Source organism: Gymnoscopelus microlampas (assembly GCF_963454915.1).
Source record: "Gymnoscopelus microlampas genome assembly, chromosome: 5".
Lineage (NCBI taxonomy): Eukaryota > Metazoa > Chordata > Actinopteri > Myctophiformes > Myctophidae > Gymnoscopelus > Gymnoscopelus microlampas.
Window position 1 is genome coordinate 26,897,033 of NC_139942.1, and position 21,917 is coordinate 26,918,949.

The following is a 21,917-nucleotide window of genomic DNA, read 5'->3' on the forward strand; positions in this document are numbered from 1 at the left end:
ACAAGCCACAACGCGCACAATGACTTCACGCAGTCCGTAGGCCACTTCTCACTGCTCAGCACACATCTGCCCCCTCGAAGCATAATTAATTGAGGCCAACACAAACTCACAACATTACGGTCGGCCATCTTGTTCCTTAACGTCATCGCTGACCACCGGCCAGCGAGACCCAAACACCGCGAGGCGGACAACATTTCGTCTACACCATTTTTGTTACCTATTATTTCCTCCGAGGTGGAAAGACTGGTGACGCGAGGTTAGTTCCCTTTAGCTGTCAGCACGCTGTGTGTGTGTGTGTGTGTGTGTGTGTGTGTGTGTGTGTGTGTGTGTGTGGACTACTGCACGCTTTTGTGGGTCTTTGCGAAATCCCGAAGTGGAGTTTATTGGTCATTGGAACGGTGATGCACGTCACCCCTTTGTCAAGTGGGTATTTTCAAACCCTGGAATGGATTTAGGGGAGCATCAGAGTTTTTGTGTTGGAGCGCCTCAGTGCGGCTGCAGAGTTCATGTGCAACCTCTTGCATGCGATGTTTCGCGGGGGTCCAAAAGGGTCCGCGATGTTTGGCGGGGGTCCCGACACTCCCAGGGGACCCGGGGGTCCCCCATATTGAATATCAGTGTTGCCACATTTGCGCCAGAAACAAGCAAACACCTTCATGGAAAAAAAAAAAACAGCCGAAGGGGTCCGCCATGTTCCACAGGGGTCCGCGGGGGTCCCAACACTCCCAGGGGGTCCGGGGACCCCCAGGAAAAAATACAAAAAAACAAAAAATAAAAAATATAAAAAAATACAAAAATACTTTTCTTTTGGAAATTGTTATCGCACGATTTTGGTACCCCGTGCGCGGGGCCCCGTGCGCGGCTAGCGGCCCGGCCGCCCAAACATTATGACATGCATTAAGACCCCAGAGTCTTAACAATATTCACTGCCTTCCTCATTCTGCACAGATTTGTAGAAGTACCAATGCAAGGGTAGACTAAACAATGGGTATTTTTTTTTATATCAAATGAAAGGAATGAATGGTAGTTATTTTTTAAATTGTATATCTCAGGCCTATAAAATACTGAATTTAGAATTTGAAGTCAGTGAAACAAGCAGCAAACTTAACACCAGAACTGAGAAAAAGCAGGGCTGCTACCATTTCCTGTCCACAACAATAGCACAAAGGGAGAAAGGTTCCTGACTGGAAGTGCGTCCTTCAGCCCCCAAATCTACCCTCCCCCCCCCCCCCCCTTTCTTTCTCACCCCTCAGTGGGGACACATATAAGGCTGCCCACAAACATGATCATTTGGAATGCCAACATTAGTGAAGAGAGGATGGTCAAACCGTGAGAATTTCACTTATCATATTTTTCCAAAGAATTCCACAGATCTGAGCAATAACATTGTAACAGGATGTGTGTGTGTGTGTGTGTGTGTGTGTGTGTGTGTGTGTGTGTGTGTGTGTGTGTGTGTGTGTGTGTGTGTGTGTGTGTGTGTGCGCGCGCGTGCGTGTGTGCGTGCGTGCGTGCGTGTGTGGGGGGGTGGCTGTTGGAGGAAGTTAGCCTTGAGACGAAACGTGTGTGTGTGTGTGTGTGTGTGTGTGTGTGTGTGTGTGTGTGTGTGTGTGTGTGTGTGTGTGTGTGTGTGTGTGTGTGTGTGTGTGTGTGTGTGTGTGTGTGTGTGTGTGTGTGAAACAGTCAAACAGTGCATGATACTCGGCTGTGAAGCCTGCAGAAGTCACAGCAGAGATTGAAGAGGGACTGTATATCCTTGAGCCATTGAACCCAAATCAAAGCACCACCACGACGACTTGATATAAGCCGTGATCCTCTGAACCATTGTACAATCAGATACAGTATGACCTTGGTTTTAAAAATGTGTAAATTATCAGCTATTTTTTCTCATGCTATTCGCCTGTAGGGTGATGTTTTCACATTTGTGATTGCATTCATTTCATTTTGAGGTACTTAGTAGATAAAGAAAACAACAATTGTGTTATCATATAATCATGTGAATGACTATTTGCATACCGGCGGGACAGTGTGGGGCACAAAGGAAATGATGAGCATGTGACATGTCACTATGTGTGTAAAAGGTGGTTTGTGATCCTCTTAGCCTGAAGAACTCTCATGCATACAGTACATCACTATCCCGTTTTCACCATAGAGAAGCAAGGCAATGCAAGATGCCAGAGAGGCACCAGAGATGGAGGGCTTACATAAGAAGAAAGAAAGCAGTGCCAGTAGGCCTGGTCTTGTCGAAATGCCAAGGTACATTAAATATATTCTGTTCATATTCAATGTTTGTTTTGGAAATAGAGTGCCGATGTCACTATGGTAAACTCTCCCCCTTTCCATCTTTTTTGTTTTCCTCCTAGAATCCCACTGAGAGGGCAGACAATTCAAACCAGCTTGTCTGCATACACAAATATTCTTCTGTGAAAAGAAACAGTTCCTGTTATCATATGGTACCATTTATTTGGGAATTCATCAGTGAAAGCAAACTATGAATGACAGTGTTCCACAACACGATCACTGGGCTGTCTGATGAGTGCCACCTAGAGGTAAGATTTTATTAAAGACTTATATTAAAGTGAGTTTGCAGTAGATTTTTCACCAGATTCATTTTATAATGGCTTTATGGTGTTCACTCCATCATCAGTGGTGACACAGATTTCTAGCCGTGAAATTATTTATGGATTTTCTTTTCCCTCATTTAATTTGAGGGATTCCAACAAAACTGCTATTTAAGAGTGAAGCAAGCAAGACTAAGAGCAGTGTGAGTGTTCAAATAAAATAGCCTATTTTATCCACCACTACATTAAGGTTTTATACCCAAAATTACTGGTGAGTTTGGTTCCATTTGTGAGTTAAATTAGCACTGAGAATTTTACAATGTAGATTGGGCTTCCCAAAAAAATGAAAAAACGGTTTTCATTTGTACCCTCTCAGAGTTACAGATACCTTAAGGGTCCATTTGGGGACTCCCTGAGGGTCCCCGAACCAGTCGTTGAGAAACGGTAGAACTAAAAAGCTTCACATTTCTCATCCCTTGTTTTGGGACTGGAGGAGCCGTCGCCACGGCAACCAAATAACTGTTGGAGGGAAGAAGAATGTTTGTGCTGCCTGGCGGAGCTCCATCATCCCTCTGGCAGCAGCAGCTAGCGCTGCTAAAATCCCCTGACAAAAACAACATTCCACATCTAAGTGATAGTCTTCAAGGAATTCCTGTTAAATGGAGGCATTTCTCAGCGTGCATAACTCGTCAAACTGAAACCATCTGGTGCATTGTGTGTGAATGCATATTGTTCCACACCGGAGCGGTGCAATAAGAGTTTCTCACACGTTTTGAATTTGAAGGACCCCCAATTTGGTATGCATTTGGCCCACGGACAACCATAACTTCAAGAGTGTGACTGTGAAGTGTACCCGTAAGGGTCCATTTGGTTCCATTTGTACATTGACAGACAGACAGACACAAAGAGATGCAGTACAGTGAGAGAAAGCATGTAAGTTTGTGTCATTTAGCTTTATGTGCATTTCCGCATTACGTCTACTCATGTCTTGTGTTTTCTTCTCTGCTGGGTATGTCTGATTCTCATTCAAGAGATTGAAGATTCAGCATTTTTTTAAATTAATTTAATACATCTCATATACTGGTACACATCTGGGAGTGTGCTGTACAGGTGTAGCTTAATGTATGCATTTATGTATCTGCATGTGTATTCATGCATGCATGCAAATGAGTACACATGTTCACACAAGCATGTGAGCAGAAACCCTTGTTTTTATTTTCCATCACTGGAAGTACCCCTGTGAGTCAGGGAGAGGCCTGGCAATGTTGTGGAAAGCCCACTGCAAGATCCCATCTATGGAGCCCGGCTGGAAAAGAAACACATAAATTGGTAGTCTGCCTAAAGGCATGGTCCTACGGCACAGTATGAATTAGGCTCAACTTTGACAGGTAGAGATATACAAGCACATGCACTTCTATGCACAGTAAAGTCCTTGGTGTTAATTGAATTCTGAAGAGTGCACACATGGAACCTTAAACCTCCACTATGTACATTTTTTATCAGAAGAAATGTATACCCTGTGCTAGGCAGGGTATGACCACTACTGGTTAACAAGTGATACTGCCTGAAGGTCAAAATTCTATTTCTCCTAAGTAGGTGCTCTATTAGGTTAGTGCTAAAATTGGCAGCACTTGTGTGGGGGATCCGGGTACGAATCTCAGGTAGTGCAGCTTTGAATTAACACCAGGAGTTTACCGTGTAGAAGTTCTGGGGTGCTTCAACCCTGAAAGCTGGCTCCTGTTGAGAGAAATACTGTAGGTAGTGAGAGTACTGTAAGTACTGGGAGTAATACTGCAGGTAATGACAGAAATACTGTAGGTACTGTCTGGGAGGAATACTGTAGATACTGAGATAAATACTCTAGGTAATGAGCTGAATATTAGGCTATCCACTGTCACCGCCGGCACTCAGGAGCATTGTCCTGCTTTCAAAGTTTCAATATCTATAATTTCAAACTTGCTAAATTGGCTTCTTGAAGAGTAGTAATTTAGTCAATTGTGGTGCCTAATCATTAACAAAATCCTATCGATACAGGCAAGTGTTCTGTCCAATTGAAATACCATTTGTGTCTTTGTAGCGGTATCTGAATATAATCTGCCTACAAGTAACAACAACGGCATTTTCTTGTACATTTAATTGACATGATACAATTCTGATTCAGATACCAATGTCTGTTGCACTGTAACATCCTGAATGTTAATTTAACTCTGAGAGGGTAAACATTAACCTTTCTCTGAGTTAAATTAACACACTTTCATAGTGTGTGAGAGATGATATGCTCACCTCACCCAGCATAGACTCTAGTTCATCCTTGTGGAGGACAGGCTCTGGAAGAGAAATGCTCTGCTCTTGACTGTGCACAGGTTGAACTACCTGGGAGAGGCACGCACGCACGCACGCACGCACGCACGCACGCACGCACGCACGCACACACACACACACACACACACACACACACACACACACACACACACACACACACACACACACACACACACACACACACACACACACACACACACACACACACACACACACACACACACACACACACAAACCGGAGACAGAAAAGAAATGCTGAGTCTGCAGACAGGTCAGAAGGAGCTCATAAATTCCGTCTCACCTATTCATTGTATTGTTGATGCATTGATTTATGACTTACATGTGTTTATGCACAACATAAACACATGCACTTACAGGCTATATAGGTTACGCACACACAAATAATGAGCAGAGAAGCACACCTGCAGGCTTCTGGTTTCAGACTCCTTCTCTGCACAGCTGCTCCAGGGTCCAGTGCAAGACAAGCAGATGGACCTCCCCCTAGAGAACACATGGATCACTGAATTACATTTTTAGCGAACAGCACTATTTTATATCAAAACATTATAGAAAAGCACTTTTGAATGCCACATACTGATAGGAGGTCTTAAAACATTTTCAGTTTGGCCCTAAATGGAGGAACTTTGCTCTTGCCCTGGGATGGACGCTCATTATAGCATGTTTGAGTTCAGACATCTTGTAGAGGAGTGGTTCCCAAAATAGCCCTTAAGTGGTTTTAAAGGCACTGTCAGTGATTTGATGAACCCTTGCACCCATTGAATACTAGAAGGGAATAACCACTATGCAGCATTACATCAATATATTACACAGAGAATGTTACAGAATTAGTGTTACTACTACTATAAGAGACCCACACAATGATTTGTTATACTAACTCATATTGTGTATCTCTTTATTTCATAAAGGGTATTGCCCATGATGTTATTCTATGTTATAGATTACATTGCATGTTCTGATGGTCCATTATTATCCATTAGTTGCCATTAGTTAGATATTGATCACTGTAAACAGATACCCTTAATGCACTGTGATCGATTCTCATGTGCGCTGTGTAATTTGTCGAGTCAATATTTTTTTCCCCTCTTATCAAGAGCTCTGGCTTGGAAGGGGTTTTCTGCAAAACAACTAGTATATAATTGTAGTGGAATACATTTTTAAGACATTAAGACATTACTTAGGGAAGTGGCAGTGTACGTGGTAATACTGGAGGCACTGGAGACAATGAGACAGGTCTCCTCCACCAAGATGACAAACACCACACACTTCGCTCACACTGACCACTTCTCCACCTAAACACTGATCACACACACACACACACACACACACACACACACACACACACACACACACACACACACACACACACACACACAAAAACATTGTTTTTTGTTTTTTTATCTAAGAATACTATGCAATAAAGCAACAAAAATAATCTGTGCACCCATAGGCAGATTTCATGCCAAAACAGAAGAAATATTGCCTGTGTGGAAAAAGCAATGTGCCACTTGCTAAATGCAAAACAAACAGTTCACAGCATTACAATGCAGTAATTTCATTTCAATCCATGCAACAATAACAAAATGTACCTGGTATCTGGCGGTGTGGCCACTCTTCGTGGTGACGGCGGAAACAGAAGAGGTTGACAACGAGGAGAAGAACGATACATCTCTGGTGGAGTTATTGGAGGTGCTGGGGATCTGCTGAGGCTGGGCGTTGAGCAACTGTGTGATAAAGATTGCATACATGAAGGGTTGGTTACTTTTGAAATGTAATCCTAAAATTGTAAAAAGTAATACATTCATTATTAATAAAAGTCATGTAACCTATTACATTTGATTACTTTTTGATTCCCTTCTAAAAAAATGTTTTATACCAGGATAGTCAGTGTGTGCATCCCATTATCCACATAAACCCTATATACTTTGTTGACCAGGGTCCATCTATACTTGGCCCCCTCCTTTTTTACCTCGAAATTAAATCTCAAAAAGAAAGTCGATCTAGAAGCTCATGACACGTTGCGTTACGACATGTTGTGAGGGTGAGCTTGTAATGTAGATTGGCTATTTTCGTAGAATGTTCACATATTTTCACCAAATATTCATCTACTATTTATATCATGCCCAGAATAGGAACACTATTGAATCAAAACTGCCAACCAACAAGTAAAAGTCATTTTACATGTTTTAGTTCTAATTGTAACTGTTACTGTACACATTTATTACATGTAACTTAATTATGTAATTGCAATTACACTACTGTTTATGGTCCAATATTCTCTTACCCTATAACAGTTTATTAATGGATGTCACTTACCTGAACAGGTGGCAGGGCACTGTCCTTCTTCATTCTGTTGCCATGGCAGAACTGACAACGCCAAGTACCACTGTGGATTGGAGATTGAAAATGGCATTGAATAGAGTCTATTCAATGACAGATTAATGTGAACAATACTGGTCCTTAAAACACACATATGGACATTAAAAACATATTCTCTTTAACTTTGTAATTCAAAGTCACATATTATGTGCATTAATGGACAAGAGGAGCTGAATTGACTCTGAGCTGAATATCGCTCTCTCAATGACTTAAATTTGACTTTTACTATAGACTATATATTGTGAGTCTTGTTGACCTCAAAGGTGACGGATGCTGCAAGTGACACAATGAGAAGTCATCTGGGCACCTTGGTATGGATGTGAGGGGAGGGTCCAGGCAGTTGAAATGGAAGGCCCTGGGACAGCCATCGCAACATATCAACTCTCCACCATCCTTACACACGGCACACTCATCATCATTACCATGAACCTAAACACACATATGTATGACGGGGTAAGATATTGACACAGCTCCAGGCCTTATGAGTGACTCAACGGTTACTATCATTGTGAAACAGTGGATCCAATGACCTCCATCTTAGCGTTTGTCTCCCCTTTGTGGTAAAATGTAGTCTTAGCAGCCTTGTGAGTTCCATTTGTCTCCTCTAATGAACTAGAGGTGTAATACTCTCCACAGATTTTGATGCTTTTTTGGGCGCCCCCTGTCGGAATGACAGAAAAACAGAAAAGGAGATCCATTCAATCTTAACACATCTTAAACATTTATTTGTGACATATATGTATAGCATGATCCCTATTGTTTTTTACACCACTTTTAATTCAGACTTTATGTGAGAAGTAAAAAAAGTTGATGCTCATCAAGATGTCAGACATTGTAGTGATATGCCCCTTTCAGTTCTTTAGCCCAGTGGTACACAAAGCAGGGTCCTTGAGGGGGTTCCATGGGGTCCCCTACAAAATGTGTCATTATAGCATCAAAACCAGTTTAACAACTTTAACTCTATACTATTACCTGTATCGGCTGTTAGATAATAGCCGACCTATAAGCTCACAACGCATCGAGATGTGAGCTTGTAGATCTGCTATTTTCAAGAAATCTTTAAAACCTTATGAATATTTTTTAATAATTTTAACAATACAAATCTTGTATGGAGGCACAAACTATTATCAGAAGTTGGTCCGTGGCCAAATACGTATGAATTTGGGGGTCCTTGACATGAAAAAGTTTGAGAACCACTGAGCTAACAAGCCAAAACATATTATTAAGAGAGGGAATTTGAGGATCTGATGTCTCTGCTTACCATCAGAGCCAAACACCTGTTGGATATGAATCTCCTCTCTGGCCTCATGGCTGTTTGGTATCTCACTGCAGGAGGAAGAGGAGGGTATGGGGACAGCGCTCTGGATTGAGGTGGACATGCCTCGGACACCTACAGTATATGAAATAATATTTTTTATTACAGTGTAATGGTTTTTATTAATGCCTCTTTTTCTTGTCTGTTTATGAGAGCTGCTGTAATCTTAAATTCCCCTCGGGGATTAATAAAGTACCCACCTACCTTCCTAATGATCAGCTGGATAATAGATAAATCATTATCACATAATTGCAATAGATTTGGTATGGACACCATATGTTTCACAATGTAAGTTTGTTGTGGACAGTTTTACATTTTCTTTGCCGTTAATGAGTAAATGGTTAAGAGCTCCCTGCTAAATGGCTTGGTAATTCACAATTACTTTTTGTAGCTGCTTGTTGAGGGACCACTGTTGATTCGTTCTTCACTCTGCAAGACTTCACTTTACCCCCTGAAGCAAAGACAGCAGAATAGAAGTTTTTGTCCTCAGCAGCAGACATTCACAATGAAATCATACCACAACAATTTGCCTCCATACATTACATCATCTTATATAAGTCCCGCTTGTTACTGAATGCACAACAAGAAGGGTGAATTGCTGCTGAAACATTACATTGTATGAGAAGGATTGTTTTCTCGTCAGTCCCGAGAAAGTGCAAATATATATGTGGGAAGTGAGTACATTGTGTCAAAGTCAACAGAACGTCACATGGTCCGTAGAGACTACGGGTTTGATTCCTCCACGGTGCATCCAGCTTGGCCGGGCGCTCCAACGAACACAATCTAGCATTCATATTGGAAAGAAATTGTGCCTCTTCCTTAATGACTGGTGTTATCAAGTATATTATAATTAAGTCTCTGTTCCATTTAGTATAGCACAGAGGTTCTCAAGCTTTTTAATTTCAAGGACCCCATAACTCTAATAGTATATAAATGGTTGGAACTCCCCCATTGGCCGTGTTTGAGAATGGGAATACACATGAAAAAAAAATTATAATAATAATAATAATTATAATATATATATATATATATATATATATATTCTACTCTTTCAAATATACCCAAAAATTCCCCTTATGAGCAAGCAGTTGGCGGTGACGGCAAAGAAAAACTCCCTTTTAACGGGAAGAATCCTCAACCAGAACCTGGCTCTAGGTGGGCAGCCATCTGCCTTGACTGGTTGGGGGGTGAGTGAGAGAGAGAGAGAGAGAGAGGGGGGGGGGGCACACACACAGAGATAGTAGGTAGATAAGCTATTTTCAGCGTGTGTGACACTGTCATACGACAAAGTATGAATTGGGCTTTATTACACTTATTAAGAAAGGAATGACCTGGGCCATTGCTGTTCTTAAAACAATGTTCAATACTCATATTTGGCACAACTAAAATAAATAACAGTGAAATGATCAAAGATCAATCAAAAGTATAGTTCACACTCACCATTGCTGTTCTTATGCTGTGAATGGTGATGATGGGAGGCTGGTCCTCTGTCTTCTCTGCTTCTCTTCCTACTGTGAGCTCCTCTGGGGTCTTCTGAGGACTTCTTCCCCTGTCTGGAGTCCCTGACTGTCACAAAGGGAAAACAACAACATATTTGACAAACAAATAATAATGATTAATTCCTTGAAAACGCCAAAGAATTCCAATTGTTTGAACTAATTATACTCGTAACATGATGAGTTGCTGCACTTGGCACACATTTGGTAAACATTTTGAAATGTGTTATTTGAGAAAAATCTCAACTAATACCAGACCTCACTCTGTTTGAACGAGACCCAACTTTTCAAAGCATCTTGCTACATAATACATACTACCTACATCTCTGATTTGCTCTCCCCCTATGTGAAAATGCGTAGTCTAAGATCCTGAGGCATAGCACTTAGTATTCCAAATTGCAGGTCGGTCCCTTGTTTTAAATCCCTGCTTAAAAATCACTTTTATAAATTAGCTTTTAGTGCCAACACCTTATTACGGCATTGTCATGATTACTTGAAGACCGCCTCTCCCATATTTGATCATTCCTTACCAGGGTTCAGGCTGGTGAGCACAGTCAGCAGCTTGGGGTAGCTGTCCCGGTTGTAATCCCTGGCCAGACATCCCCAGAAGGCCTGGATGGTGGATCTGCTCTGCTCCAACACCCAGGACAACAGGAAGTACATCGCCTTATGGATTCCTTCATTGGCCTCCCTCTCCAAAGTGTCCTACATTCATCACATATGGCGAAATAGGTAAGGCAATGGAGAAGCAATATTGTCTTTAACTTTAAGTTTATTAAACTAACTTAAATTAGTGAATGTGCAAAAAACTGTTAATAGCAAAGGAGGTAGTAAAAATCATATATCAGACAGGCAACAGGCACAGGGATTTTCCACAAACATGAAATATGATACATTTATCAATATAAAGATGTACGGTAACTATCAACAGTCAAATACTCGTGGTTGATTGTGGTTACTTTACCTTTAATAGTTGCTCAGTGATGACATTCCGATCAACGAGCCCATAAAGAAGGGGGAAAGGGTCGTCCACAGCCATGGCAATGTCAGTACGCAACTCTCTGAGCTGAGAGCGAGAGTCTGTGTCTCTAAAACCGTCCACTCTGGACATGATGCATAGTCAGCATGTGTAAAGAATTGAATGGTATTGCTCTAAGCATGTGTGCAGTCCATGTAAACATGCTCAAAGTTGATCTTGCTTTTATGGGTTGAGTGATGTCATAAATGACCCTCTGACCTTGTGTGGTATAATTAATTAGAGGATATGTCGTGCCAGTGATAAGGTATTTACAGGTATAACGTTTCATTCACATTTTATGTGGGCTGAGCTGGAGAGGTTAAGTGGTGGAGAGGCATGTGAAACGTTTGTGTCCAGATTTAGCAGTTTCTACTCCCACCTAGTTTCATTAAAAATGAAACAAGTGTTTCTGGTTTGAATGCGAAAGGACATTTCTAACAAATGATGTGTTTGCGTTCACAATCGCGCTCAACCACACAATTTCTCAAATACCTTTATGACTGCAGACCAATGAGTGGCCGTGGGAACTTGGAAAGTCTGCTGTTGAAAGAAGACTGCAAGTTTCACCCTCAGGGCCACAAGAGTCCATCTTTCAACCAGCTTGTCTCCTCAGTGGTCATCGGTCAAGTCTGGTTTATACTCAATTATTTGATGGTGTCGCGCACCAAAAATACCTTATCTACAAGCTCACGTGCCACATCCATGATACATTGGGAGACTGTAGATCTGATACTTTCGGCACGTGACACCATCGTACAATGTAGCATAAATTAAGCATAACTGTCTTAACTGCCCCAGTCTGTCTGTCTACCCTCAGGGCAATCAGCCCTAGTGCTGTCTGTCCATCTAGGGGAATACCTGTCCTTACTGCCTGGGGACTGCCACAGGAGCTGAAGGTAAGTGAGCTGGCTTGTCACGGTGACAGTTTTCCTTTTAGAAGGTGCTTTCCACTTCAACTTCCCCACAAAACAATCAGGTTTGTCTGTGAGAAAGACATGCTGTGGTGGTTTGGAGGATTCCACAGTGTATAGAAAATCATATTGTGACCACTGTACAGACATGTCCAGTCCTTTTCACTTGCTTATTTGCTTCACTGCCTTTATACAACATTCACAACATAAGAATATTCTGTAAGATTTTATATGAAGGTCAGATTTATAATGCATTATAACCATATTTATAATGCATTATAACGCACTCATAAGGCATTATAACACTTGTTAAAAATGTTTAGAATGATGCATAACAACTTATAACAAGGTTGATGAAGTATTATATCTTATAATAATATAATTTAGTGCTGGTCATAATGCATTATAAACTCAGTGGCACAGCACATTATAACTACATGTACCGTACCAGGTAACGCTTTACCTAAAAGTCAGGTCTATAATGCGTTATAATCACATTTATAATGGAATTATAATGCTTCATAACACTCGTTATAAATGTTTATAATTATGCATAACAACTTATCACAAAGACACATAAATAAGACCTTCCTGCAGTAGTCCTGGGCTCGAATTCGAATCCGACTCGAGGCTCTTTGCTGCATTTGCCACCACTCTCTCTTGCCTTTCCTGTCGCTCTGTTCACCATCTCTGGCAAAATAATATGCAAATAAAAATTATAATGATACAAAATTATAATAATAAAAATAACAATCACTGTGTGCAAGCAATAACGTTTGAGAGAACTTCAATGGTTAAAGTGCAGAAGGATCGAAACCCCATGATACTCAACAGAGGAAACTGTCTCACTACCAGGTAAATGTTGATGGTTAGGAGAGTGAAGCCCTTTAATCTGTAATTTATTCATCATTACACATTATTACATTATTCATACTGGTGAACAAGGACCACTTCTACAGAGGGACGTTCACAACATACATATTACATTATTATATACAGTGCAGTGCATTACAGTGGATCTTTATATGTGTATTACCTGGATGAAGGGAGAGAGGGAGGGAGGGAGGGAGGGAGGGGGGGGGGGGTAGGGAAGGATTCGAGTGGACATGTGGGGGCGGGGGGGTTGGGGGGGTGATATTCAGTTGTCTTTTTTTATTTAATCTTTTTTTTTTTTTACCACAGTACAGTTTGTTCTATAAAAGTTAAACCCATAGAGAGATAGAGTGCGACGTTTTTAACAGCTACTGTTAGGTGAACCTACTGTAAGTTGACTCTTGTGGGAATATCAAATGAGATATGTTTTTTTTGTTTGTTTTTCTTTAGTTCATGAGATGCTAGAGAGAGAGAGAGAGAGAGAGAGAGAGAGAGAGAGAGAGAGAGAGAGATGCTATAAAACATTCTAAGATAGTCAACCTCCCCCCAGGGTGTATGATGACCCTGCAGGGCAGGCCGAAAAGGTCAAAGGTCAGATCAGGTCAGATCAGCGTGCATGCGTGCTGCAGACATTCAGACGTGGTCAGCCATCTTGGGGAAAAAATGGCCAACCCCACTATTTCTCCTCTTATGGTTAGGCATCATTTTTGGTGCTTTCCCTTTTTATATATAAAAAATACAAAACATAACAACGAAAAGAACTCAATTTTTACTCCAGTTTACTCCCCTTTTCATTTTCAAAAAATCTTTTTTTTTTCTTTTTCGATTTAGTTCATTGTGTCTTTTTTCCTTTTATCTTCCCGGCACTTACATATTGACAAAGTATACAATATTTTACAACTGAACAAGACTGAAAGATAACATTTGATTTATCCAATCAGATACAAGGCCCAGATCCCATATCCAATTAGAGAAGTCAACTGGAAGCTAACCAGTAGGAAGCAACACAACAAGCCTATGGTGTGAAAGGAGCTGTCCAATAGCAGCTTTGCATTAACATGAGCAACCGCCCTCAGGGACAGTAGGTTCTGCTGGTTTGTCCAGCTTGATGTCAATCACTGAAATTATAGATGTAAGGAAAACACAGATGAATGAGGAAGAGCGTTACTATTGCAGAATAATTATTCATTATACTATATTGTTATTAAATGTAGGGTAAGTGATTTTCTTTGGTTAAAATAAGTGTTAAATAGCTCTATATTCTGACAGTACTCATTGCTATAGAGTGTTTGTTCAGTAAAAGGAGTCTCCTTGTCTCTCCAGCTCTTTATAAAACAGAAAATGCATTTTCGTTTCAGTTTCAGTTTCATTTCCAATTTTATCCAATCAGGATAGAGAACTCAATCAGGATATAGATTAAACAAGTGCAATTGGAAGTGATGACACTAAGAAATGAGCAGACAAAATTGGAACTGGAACACTATCAAAATGAAGCTTAAAATGGTACTTTCTCCTGATTGGCTGAGATTTTGACACCTACCGACAAACTTATTTTCAGTTTATTAAAGAGCTGGAGAGACGGGGAGACTCCTGTTACTGAACAAACACTCTGGCAATGATTACTATCAGAATATAGTGCTTTAACCTTTTAACAAAATACTTTTTGTTTTAACCAAAAAATATCACTTACCCTACCTTTAAGGTTGTTTGTATCTAACCTTTATATTTTAGCATCACTTATTGTACTTATATAATACATTAGGATATTTGGTAGCTTGTAAGTGCCTAGATGTCTCCACTAGGCCTGATAGCTATTGTTTTGGTACAGCCTATCTTGTTAGTGTTCAGCGTGTCCTTGTAGCAGCTAGTGTAACTATGGTTTGAGACCTGTGCTATTCGGCAGAACTACCGTACCACCGACTTGAGTGTTATTGTACTTCTCCCCATGATATCATGTACATTAAACTTAAAGCATAACAATCACCACCTAGAATATTGTCTCGACTCCTATTGCCTCTTCAATTGCTGATTGATCCAGAATTCCACAACACTATCTAATGGCCTCACTACTATTTTCAAATTACATTGTAAAACAAATTTGAATCGGCCTCTCTTGTCTCTCTCTAATTCACTCACTTTCACACACAAATACCACCTTGCCACCACCACTACAGCTCCAAGGCACTTGTTGTAAGCACCTAGACAACCAGTAGGTGGTACCACACAAGGCTGCTTATCGACGCCACCATTCAGAGCTAATTCATGTTTTCTGTGTCGAGCACAAAAGGTCTAATGGCCACCGCCTCAGTAGACAGTGAGTTTTGATGCCAAGCCTTTGTGCTAGAGGCAACAACCGGAACTGCCTTTTTCTCTGTTGTTTGGCAGCCAAGGCTGTCGACACAGTGAGTCATTGTGTTTGTAAAGGATACTGCCTTCTGGGTTGGCATCATCCAGGCTCTCCATACCAGGTAGGGCCGCTGCAACACGGCGAAACAACTAGAGGAGGGAGGGCGAGGGAGTTAGAGGCAGATGGGAAGAGGGGGATAGAGAGAGAGAGGGAGGGAGAGAAAGGGAAGTGGGGGATGGAAAGTGAAGGATGGCAGGATACAGATGAAAAAGAAAGATAGACAGACAGGAAAGAATAAGTTGTTGGAATATGGAACTCTGTTTACTGTATAACAGATTTAATATAATTAACTAGAAAGGGGTGGTACGGGGAGCGCATATCTCTGCCAGGTCGGGTTGCCTAGCCCGGGCAGTATAAGTTGTGAAAGCAAGTTTTAGTGAAATCACTATTTGCTCTGCTTTGTTTAGAGGCCCCTCAATGTGGGATTCAAATTTGGGGTCGATCGGAAGATGCATTCATGAATTTTGCAATTTTTTGTAAAATAGGCTCCTCTCGCAAATATAGGAAGCCAATTTGAATGGAATATGGAAAATATGAATGGTACAAGTTTATCACATGATGTACCAATTTGTGTGAGTTCCTACAAAATATGTAGGAATAGTAGTAAATATGTAACACACACACGACACACACACATAACATAATTGACAGAGATAAAGATTAAATGATGGCTGTACGGGCGGCTGTCTGATGAAGAGTGTGAGAGACAAGAGAATTCAAAATATGCAGTGATAGTGTAAGAATTACCTGTTTAACATTGCAGCCTGTCTTGGCACTGGTCTCGATGAACATGACGTTGAGTTCTTTGGCTCTCTGCTCTCCCTCCTCGATAGTGATTTGCCTTTAAGAAAATCAGACCGCACTTACAAGTAATACTTATTATAATAATTCAACATTGATGTGATTTTATTTTATTTTATTAGAATATAGTCTTTTCTTTTATTGTTTTGCAGACATGGACCACATTGCCTGTACATTTGGATTATTGTAAAAAGCTGCACAAATGTAATATACCGTACCAAATATACATTTTGATTTTAAAGATGTAAATATAATATATACAAAATAAAAATGATTATCCCGAGCCAATAGTGACATATTACAACAATAGTATTAAATCAAAAGTGCCCATTTACAGAGCACACCCGTCTATTAGCCTACAAACTAAACTATGTAGCTTATGATGTACCTTATGACAGTTACCATACACCAGTGGTTATCAAAGTGGGGTCCAAATGGACCCTTACAGGTATGTAACTCTGAGAGTGTACAAATGCAACCAAATGGACCCGTTTGGTCCATTTGGTTCCATTTGAACACTCTCAGAGTTATGGTGGTCCTTTAAATTAAAACGTTTGAGAACCACTGTCATACACCATCAGTCAACGACAAATTGACGATGAAAAAATCAAACGCTAATGAACAATCATTAACACTGCTCACCTCTTCTCCTCCAGATCTGTCTTGTTGCCCACTAGCATGATGATGACGTCACTTCCTCTCTCCGTCCTGACATCGTCAATCCACTTGCAGGTCTGCTGGAATGAGTTTACATCTGTGGATGCCAGAAAATTAGCTTTAATATAGAACATTGCTCTCAGATAACAGGCCACATTATTTGCAGCACATGGCTATATGTGGCTGTGTCCTGCTTGTGTTTTCGACAAAGCCTTTTTTGTGTTGCTTGGGCCTTTAAGATGTCCTTTTTTTACTCTTTTATATATCTGCCCCCCCCCCCCCCCCCCCCCTCGCTCCAACCCAACCCAACACATGGCACTCAGTTTACACACACATTTGCACTCAAAGGACCACAAATGGAAATGGAAAATGTAAGCTCTAGTGCTTTTTGTGTTTAATCCTTTTGACGGATATGTACAAATATTATGTTCATATAAATGTGTTTTTGTCAATAAAAACATCATCATCATTGGTTTGCTGCAATTGAGGAGCTTCCTTTTTTGTAATCTGTCTGCAATGATGTGATGCTTTATTCTATCAGTGGACTGGCAATGTATCAATCAATACATGCAGAGAAAACTACATTGCCTTTCATAACAAGTAACACCACTTTGCTTTCGTGTCAAACACGGAAGAGGAAGAAATCAATCCATAGGGGCCCTGTGATGTACTTTATCGATATGAAGATGCATTGTTATATGGTATCCATAATAATAAAGGTCATCGGTTCCCCCTGCAAAGTAGGTGGCTGTTTATGTCTGACGTTTATGCCCTATATATACTTTATATCTATGGCATCAAATAGAATGAAAGGCAGGCTAATAGACAAAACAATAAAACGACAGACAGACGGACAGATAGATACCCCACATACATAGATACATAAATAGGTACTAACTTGTGATATCATAGACAACCACAGCTACTGTAGAGTCTCGTATGTAGCTGGGGATGAGGCTCCTGAAACGTTCTTGACCAGCAGTGTCCCACAGCTGCAGTCTTACCTACACACATGCATGTACGCGTGCACACACACACACACACACGCATGTGCGCGCATGCACACACACACACACACACACACACACACACACACACACACACACACACACACACACACACACACACACACACACGCATAGTACATAACAATGCAACAGGGATTATACATGCTCACCCCAAAACCTCATAAGAATACAGGGATACACATAGACCCACACAGATACATCCACACTAGCAAATACTGTACAGACATTCACAACTTCAGCTGATGTTTCCACAAGCATTATAAAACTACACATAAAATAGAGCTGTGTGTGTTGTAATTTAAACAACCACACAGATGATTTACTAGGCTGACAGTAACAGTGGAAAAATAGGACAAACACAACCTAAAGCTTATGATTGAAAGGTCATGACTTCTTATTAGCTTATTACTGGTATAAACAACCCTATCTTGGTAATCAATGAAGAGAACAGTACAGTAATTAAACAAATTAAATCAAAGATTCGTCAAAGCAGGGGGAAGTAGGTCACTGAAACAAAACGCACTGATGGCAGTAACACTAAGCAGATGTAACATGTTCTCATGAGTATGTGTATGCAGGTGAATTTCATATAACAATCAAGGTTCCATACTGTTCGGTCCTCCAGGTACATGGTCTTAGAAAGGAAGTCAATCCCAATGGTTGCCTATGGTGCAAAAAAACAACACAAGACAAAGTGATCAGCGAGACCCAGACCTCAAAAACAAAATGTCTTCCTGCATGGCTGGTCACGATAGTGGCCATTGTGAAAGAGCAGGAAAACACAGAAAGCTTTTTTTGGGAAAAAAAAGAGGCAATAAGTGCTGAAAATTGAATAATGGTGGAAAGCTAATTTCATTTGGATTGCCCTAAGGAGTCAATCATTGAGACCTGTGATGTACCTCGATTCAAAGAAAAGCCCTAGCAAGAATAAACTGAATCCTCTTTCTAAGAGCTTAATACTCAATTGCTGCTATTTCCTTGGGATGATTTCATACAGTTTAGAAATAGTGAACTTCAACTTCACTGTTGTTGCACATGCAGTATATGGACCCTTTATGGCGATGGAATCAAATCCACTAAAACAAAGAGACAACAAACTTTATGTAAATTAATCATATTGTTTCTAATCTCTGTATTAGATTAATTACTTAAAATAATGCTAAATACAGAATACAGAGTTGCATTTATATCCATAGAGAACATGTTCCACAACAAATTTGATAGATTGTGGCCTTACAAACAATCTATGCTCATATTCAGTAGGTGGGTTATTTTAAAATGTAAATAAGATATAAGTTACTGCACTCTCAGCTACACATCTCTACATAAAAATGAAAAAGTGAAGCATGTACAAATCTGAACTATTATCCGCTTAACTTCAGTTCTCATCTCTGCCTCAACTGGTTTCTTACTTAAAACTGAACTCTGAACTGGTTCTGGCTGTGGTTCTGATATAGAGTCTCACCTGGTACGTATTGTCAAAGCTGTCATACATGAACCTGGTAATCAGAGACGTCTTCCCCACTGTAAGATAAGATAAGATATATGATAAGATATGATAAGATGAGATAAGATAAGATAAGATAAAATGTGTTTAACAACATACGACTTAAGTTAGCTTACTGTACTTAGCTTAAAAATGCAGGGATAAACAAGTGCAAATCGAATCATCACGATAATGCCAAAACATTAAGAGACTCATTTACATTTTGATCTTTAATGTGACAAAATACCATGAAATCCATTTTTTTAAACGGTATAGCTAAGAGGTACAGTTATACAATAATGCTAAAAGGATAACACAAAAAACCCTGAGGGCTTGTTCCCATTGTGGTCTTATGTAGCTATATTGCAGTGCAACCTTAGCAATAACAGCCATTAACTAAACAGCATGAGAGGACATATCTATGACACAATGAGACTAAAAGGAAAAATGTTTGGCTGGTGAAAAGCACGAGGGAAACAGAGGCCATTTAAAACAAACCGTATAATTAGGACTGAGCAAGGCCATCTATTCTGATCATCATACACACATTTTCAGGTATTTAATGAGACATTTTGTTGTGAGAAAGATCATGATCTCTCCACCTGAACCTCAAGGTGAACCAAGCGAGCCCCATTTTGTTGACAGCAGTCTGGTACAGTTTAAAACTCAGTCTTAGTTAACCCATTAAGACCGGGAAAGCATCTGTGTCATTTTAGATTTCTTTGGCTATTCTAAAATAGCAGATATATAAGCTCATAGCGCGCAGCACCAAGTGCCACGTTATGAGCTTGTAGATCTGCTATTTTTGAAAAATCTTAAAACATTTATGGCTTGATACACACAGCCATGTCTTTACATTATGTATAGGCCTATATATTAGCCATTGTAAAGTGCTTTTCCAACAGGCCCAAGGTGCCAAAGCTATGCCCCCAGCAGTAAAGAGCAATTGTTTGGAAGTGTTGGTTTGCCAAGGGGCAGTGGCAGTGCTAGGCCCAGTTTCAGCACCACGGAGAGCACCATTGCAGCATCCCATTGTAAGGACAGGCTGAACTACAAGGCCTACGCCTGCAAAACATATACTGTACTGTACATGCTCAATCAACTATACTCTAGTAACTATAACAGATAAACACAGACACATGCACATACACAGGCACTATGCATACATACACACGAGTTAGTTTATTCTATAGTAGGCCTCCAAGTTGCATTTAGACAGTGACCAGTTAGAATGTTATTATTTTTCACTTTTTAATTCTTTCTATTTATTTTAACTTTGGTGTTACATTCGTACAGGGGGGCCATAGGAAGGACCACTGAAGATGTCTGATGTCTGAACACGTATTGAAGGAGCCTCATAGCGCTAAACCATTATCGATCAGTCCCTCCGAATCTGTGCCATCACATCAAACCTTAGTACACAGTCATTGTCACCTGAATAGATGGATTATTGAATATGAATATAATGTTATGGCACTGCCAGGGTGTTTTTTTATCTCACTGTTTATGATAGTGAAGTGCCAAACGACAGTGCGAGCTTTTGGGAATGAATGCTACACAGACATCGCCAACCTAGGGTGTGTCCCGACCCGAACTGACACACACGGGAGGATGTTTGTTACCCTCTCCAAAACAATATATAGATATATTAAATGAAAATAAAACCAATAAATGCAAGAAAACGATCACATATATGAAGGAAATCTTAATGAATGCTCTAGCAGAGGCAAGGTGAATCTTAAACTAAACCGTTATCTCGAAACAGCTAATATTTGTGTCGGTCACTGCAGTAGGACCTACACTACTACATAAAAAACATCCGAATTCATAATGCCTATTATAAATTATGACAAATTTCCATAAATAGATATTGCTACAGGCAATTCAATGAAAATAAGTTTAATTCGTGATATAGCTCGAGATGTGCACTAAAAGTCGGTTGGGCTTGCAATTTATGTGCGTGCGTTTTTTCCACGACTAATCAAAAAAAATTATAGGCACACATAGGAGCTGCCAAGAACCGGTGAATCAACCACAAAGATGTGAAACATACGAAAGACATGCTGGTAGTCTATGCACATAGGACATGAATCCTTTAAAACTTCAATATCAGCAACGATTACAGACATCGCTTCCTCAGATACGCTATCACGCCTGGCGATGAATGATAACCAAACATTCACAGCTGATCATCACTCGCGAAGACGGGACTCACCGCTTTGCTCTCCTAAAAACACGAGTTTAAATTTCCTCAGAGGGTTCCCCAGATCTCCTCCAGCGGACATGGCTACGGCTGTGGATGGAGCGCTGCTGGGGTTATTTTCACAGTTCTTCTAGATACTCTGCGGTTCTTCGGTCGTGCGTGTGTGTATGTGTGTGTGTGCGGGGGATCCTCCTCTCGTCACAGAATGATGGGAATGCAGCTGAGCATCGTCCTGTCAATGTTTGCGCCTGCGCGACCTCACCTATTTAATTCCCTCACCTTTCCATGATAAAGATTTAATCTCAGATGTCAGTGTCTTTATATGCATACTATTTGACTCACATATTCAAAGTAAACTTTAATTGGGTTGTGTGGCAATTTTTATTTTATCCTACATCCTACATAAAATGTAGGCTATGATGAAAAAAAATCACACCCAGTGTGA

At 40.4% G+C, this 21,917-nt stretch overlaps 2 protein-coding genes across 2 annotated transcripts; both read right to left on the reverse strand.

Annotated features, from left to right (window-relative positions):
* Positions 1-3,780: 3,780 nt before the first annotated feature.
* On the reverse strand, positions 3,781-11,199 carry aire (autoimmune regulator; the record flags this gene model as incomplete). Its single annotated transcript, XM_084056819.1, has 12 exons — positions 3,781-3,861; positions 4,842-4,931; positions 5,303-5,381; positions 6,076-6,197; positions 6,488-6,622; positions 7,215-7,284; positions 7,585-7,706; positions 7,808-7,938; positions 8,539-8,667; positions 10,033-10,158; positions 10,619-10,793; positions 11,053-11,199. The coding sequence occupies 12 exons, from the start codon at positions 11,197-11,199 to the stop codon at positions 3,781-3,783; spliced, it is 1,407 nt and encodes a 468-aa protein (XP_083912945.1).
* Positions 11,200-13,943: 2,744 nt separating this feature from the next.
* On the reverse strand, positions 13,944-21,616 carry rab6bb (RAB6B, member RAS oncogene family b; the record flags this gene model as incomplete). The annotated part of the gene is made up of 8 exons (XM_084056610.1): positions 21,485-21,616; positions 19,249-19,307; positions 18,394-18,447; positions 17,654-17,759; positions 16,741-16,852; positions 16,045-16,138; positions 15,320-15,386; positions 13,944-14,008 (listed from the first exon to the last, which is right to left on the reverse strand). Exons 1-8 carry the CDS (start codon positions 21,552-21,554, stop codon positions 13,944-13,946), a joined length of 627 nt encoding a protein of 208 aa, XP_083912736.1. The 5' UTR covers positions 21,555-21,616.
* Between the last annotated feature and the right edge of the window lie 301 nt (positions 21,617-21,917).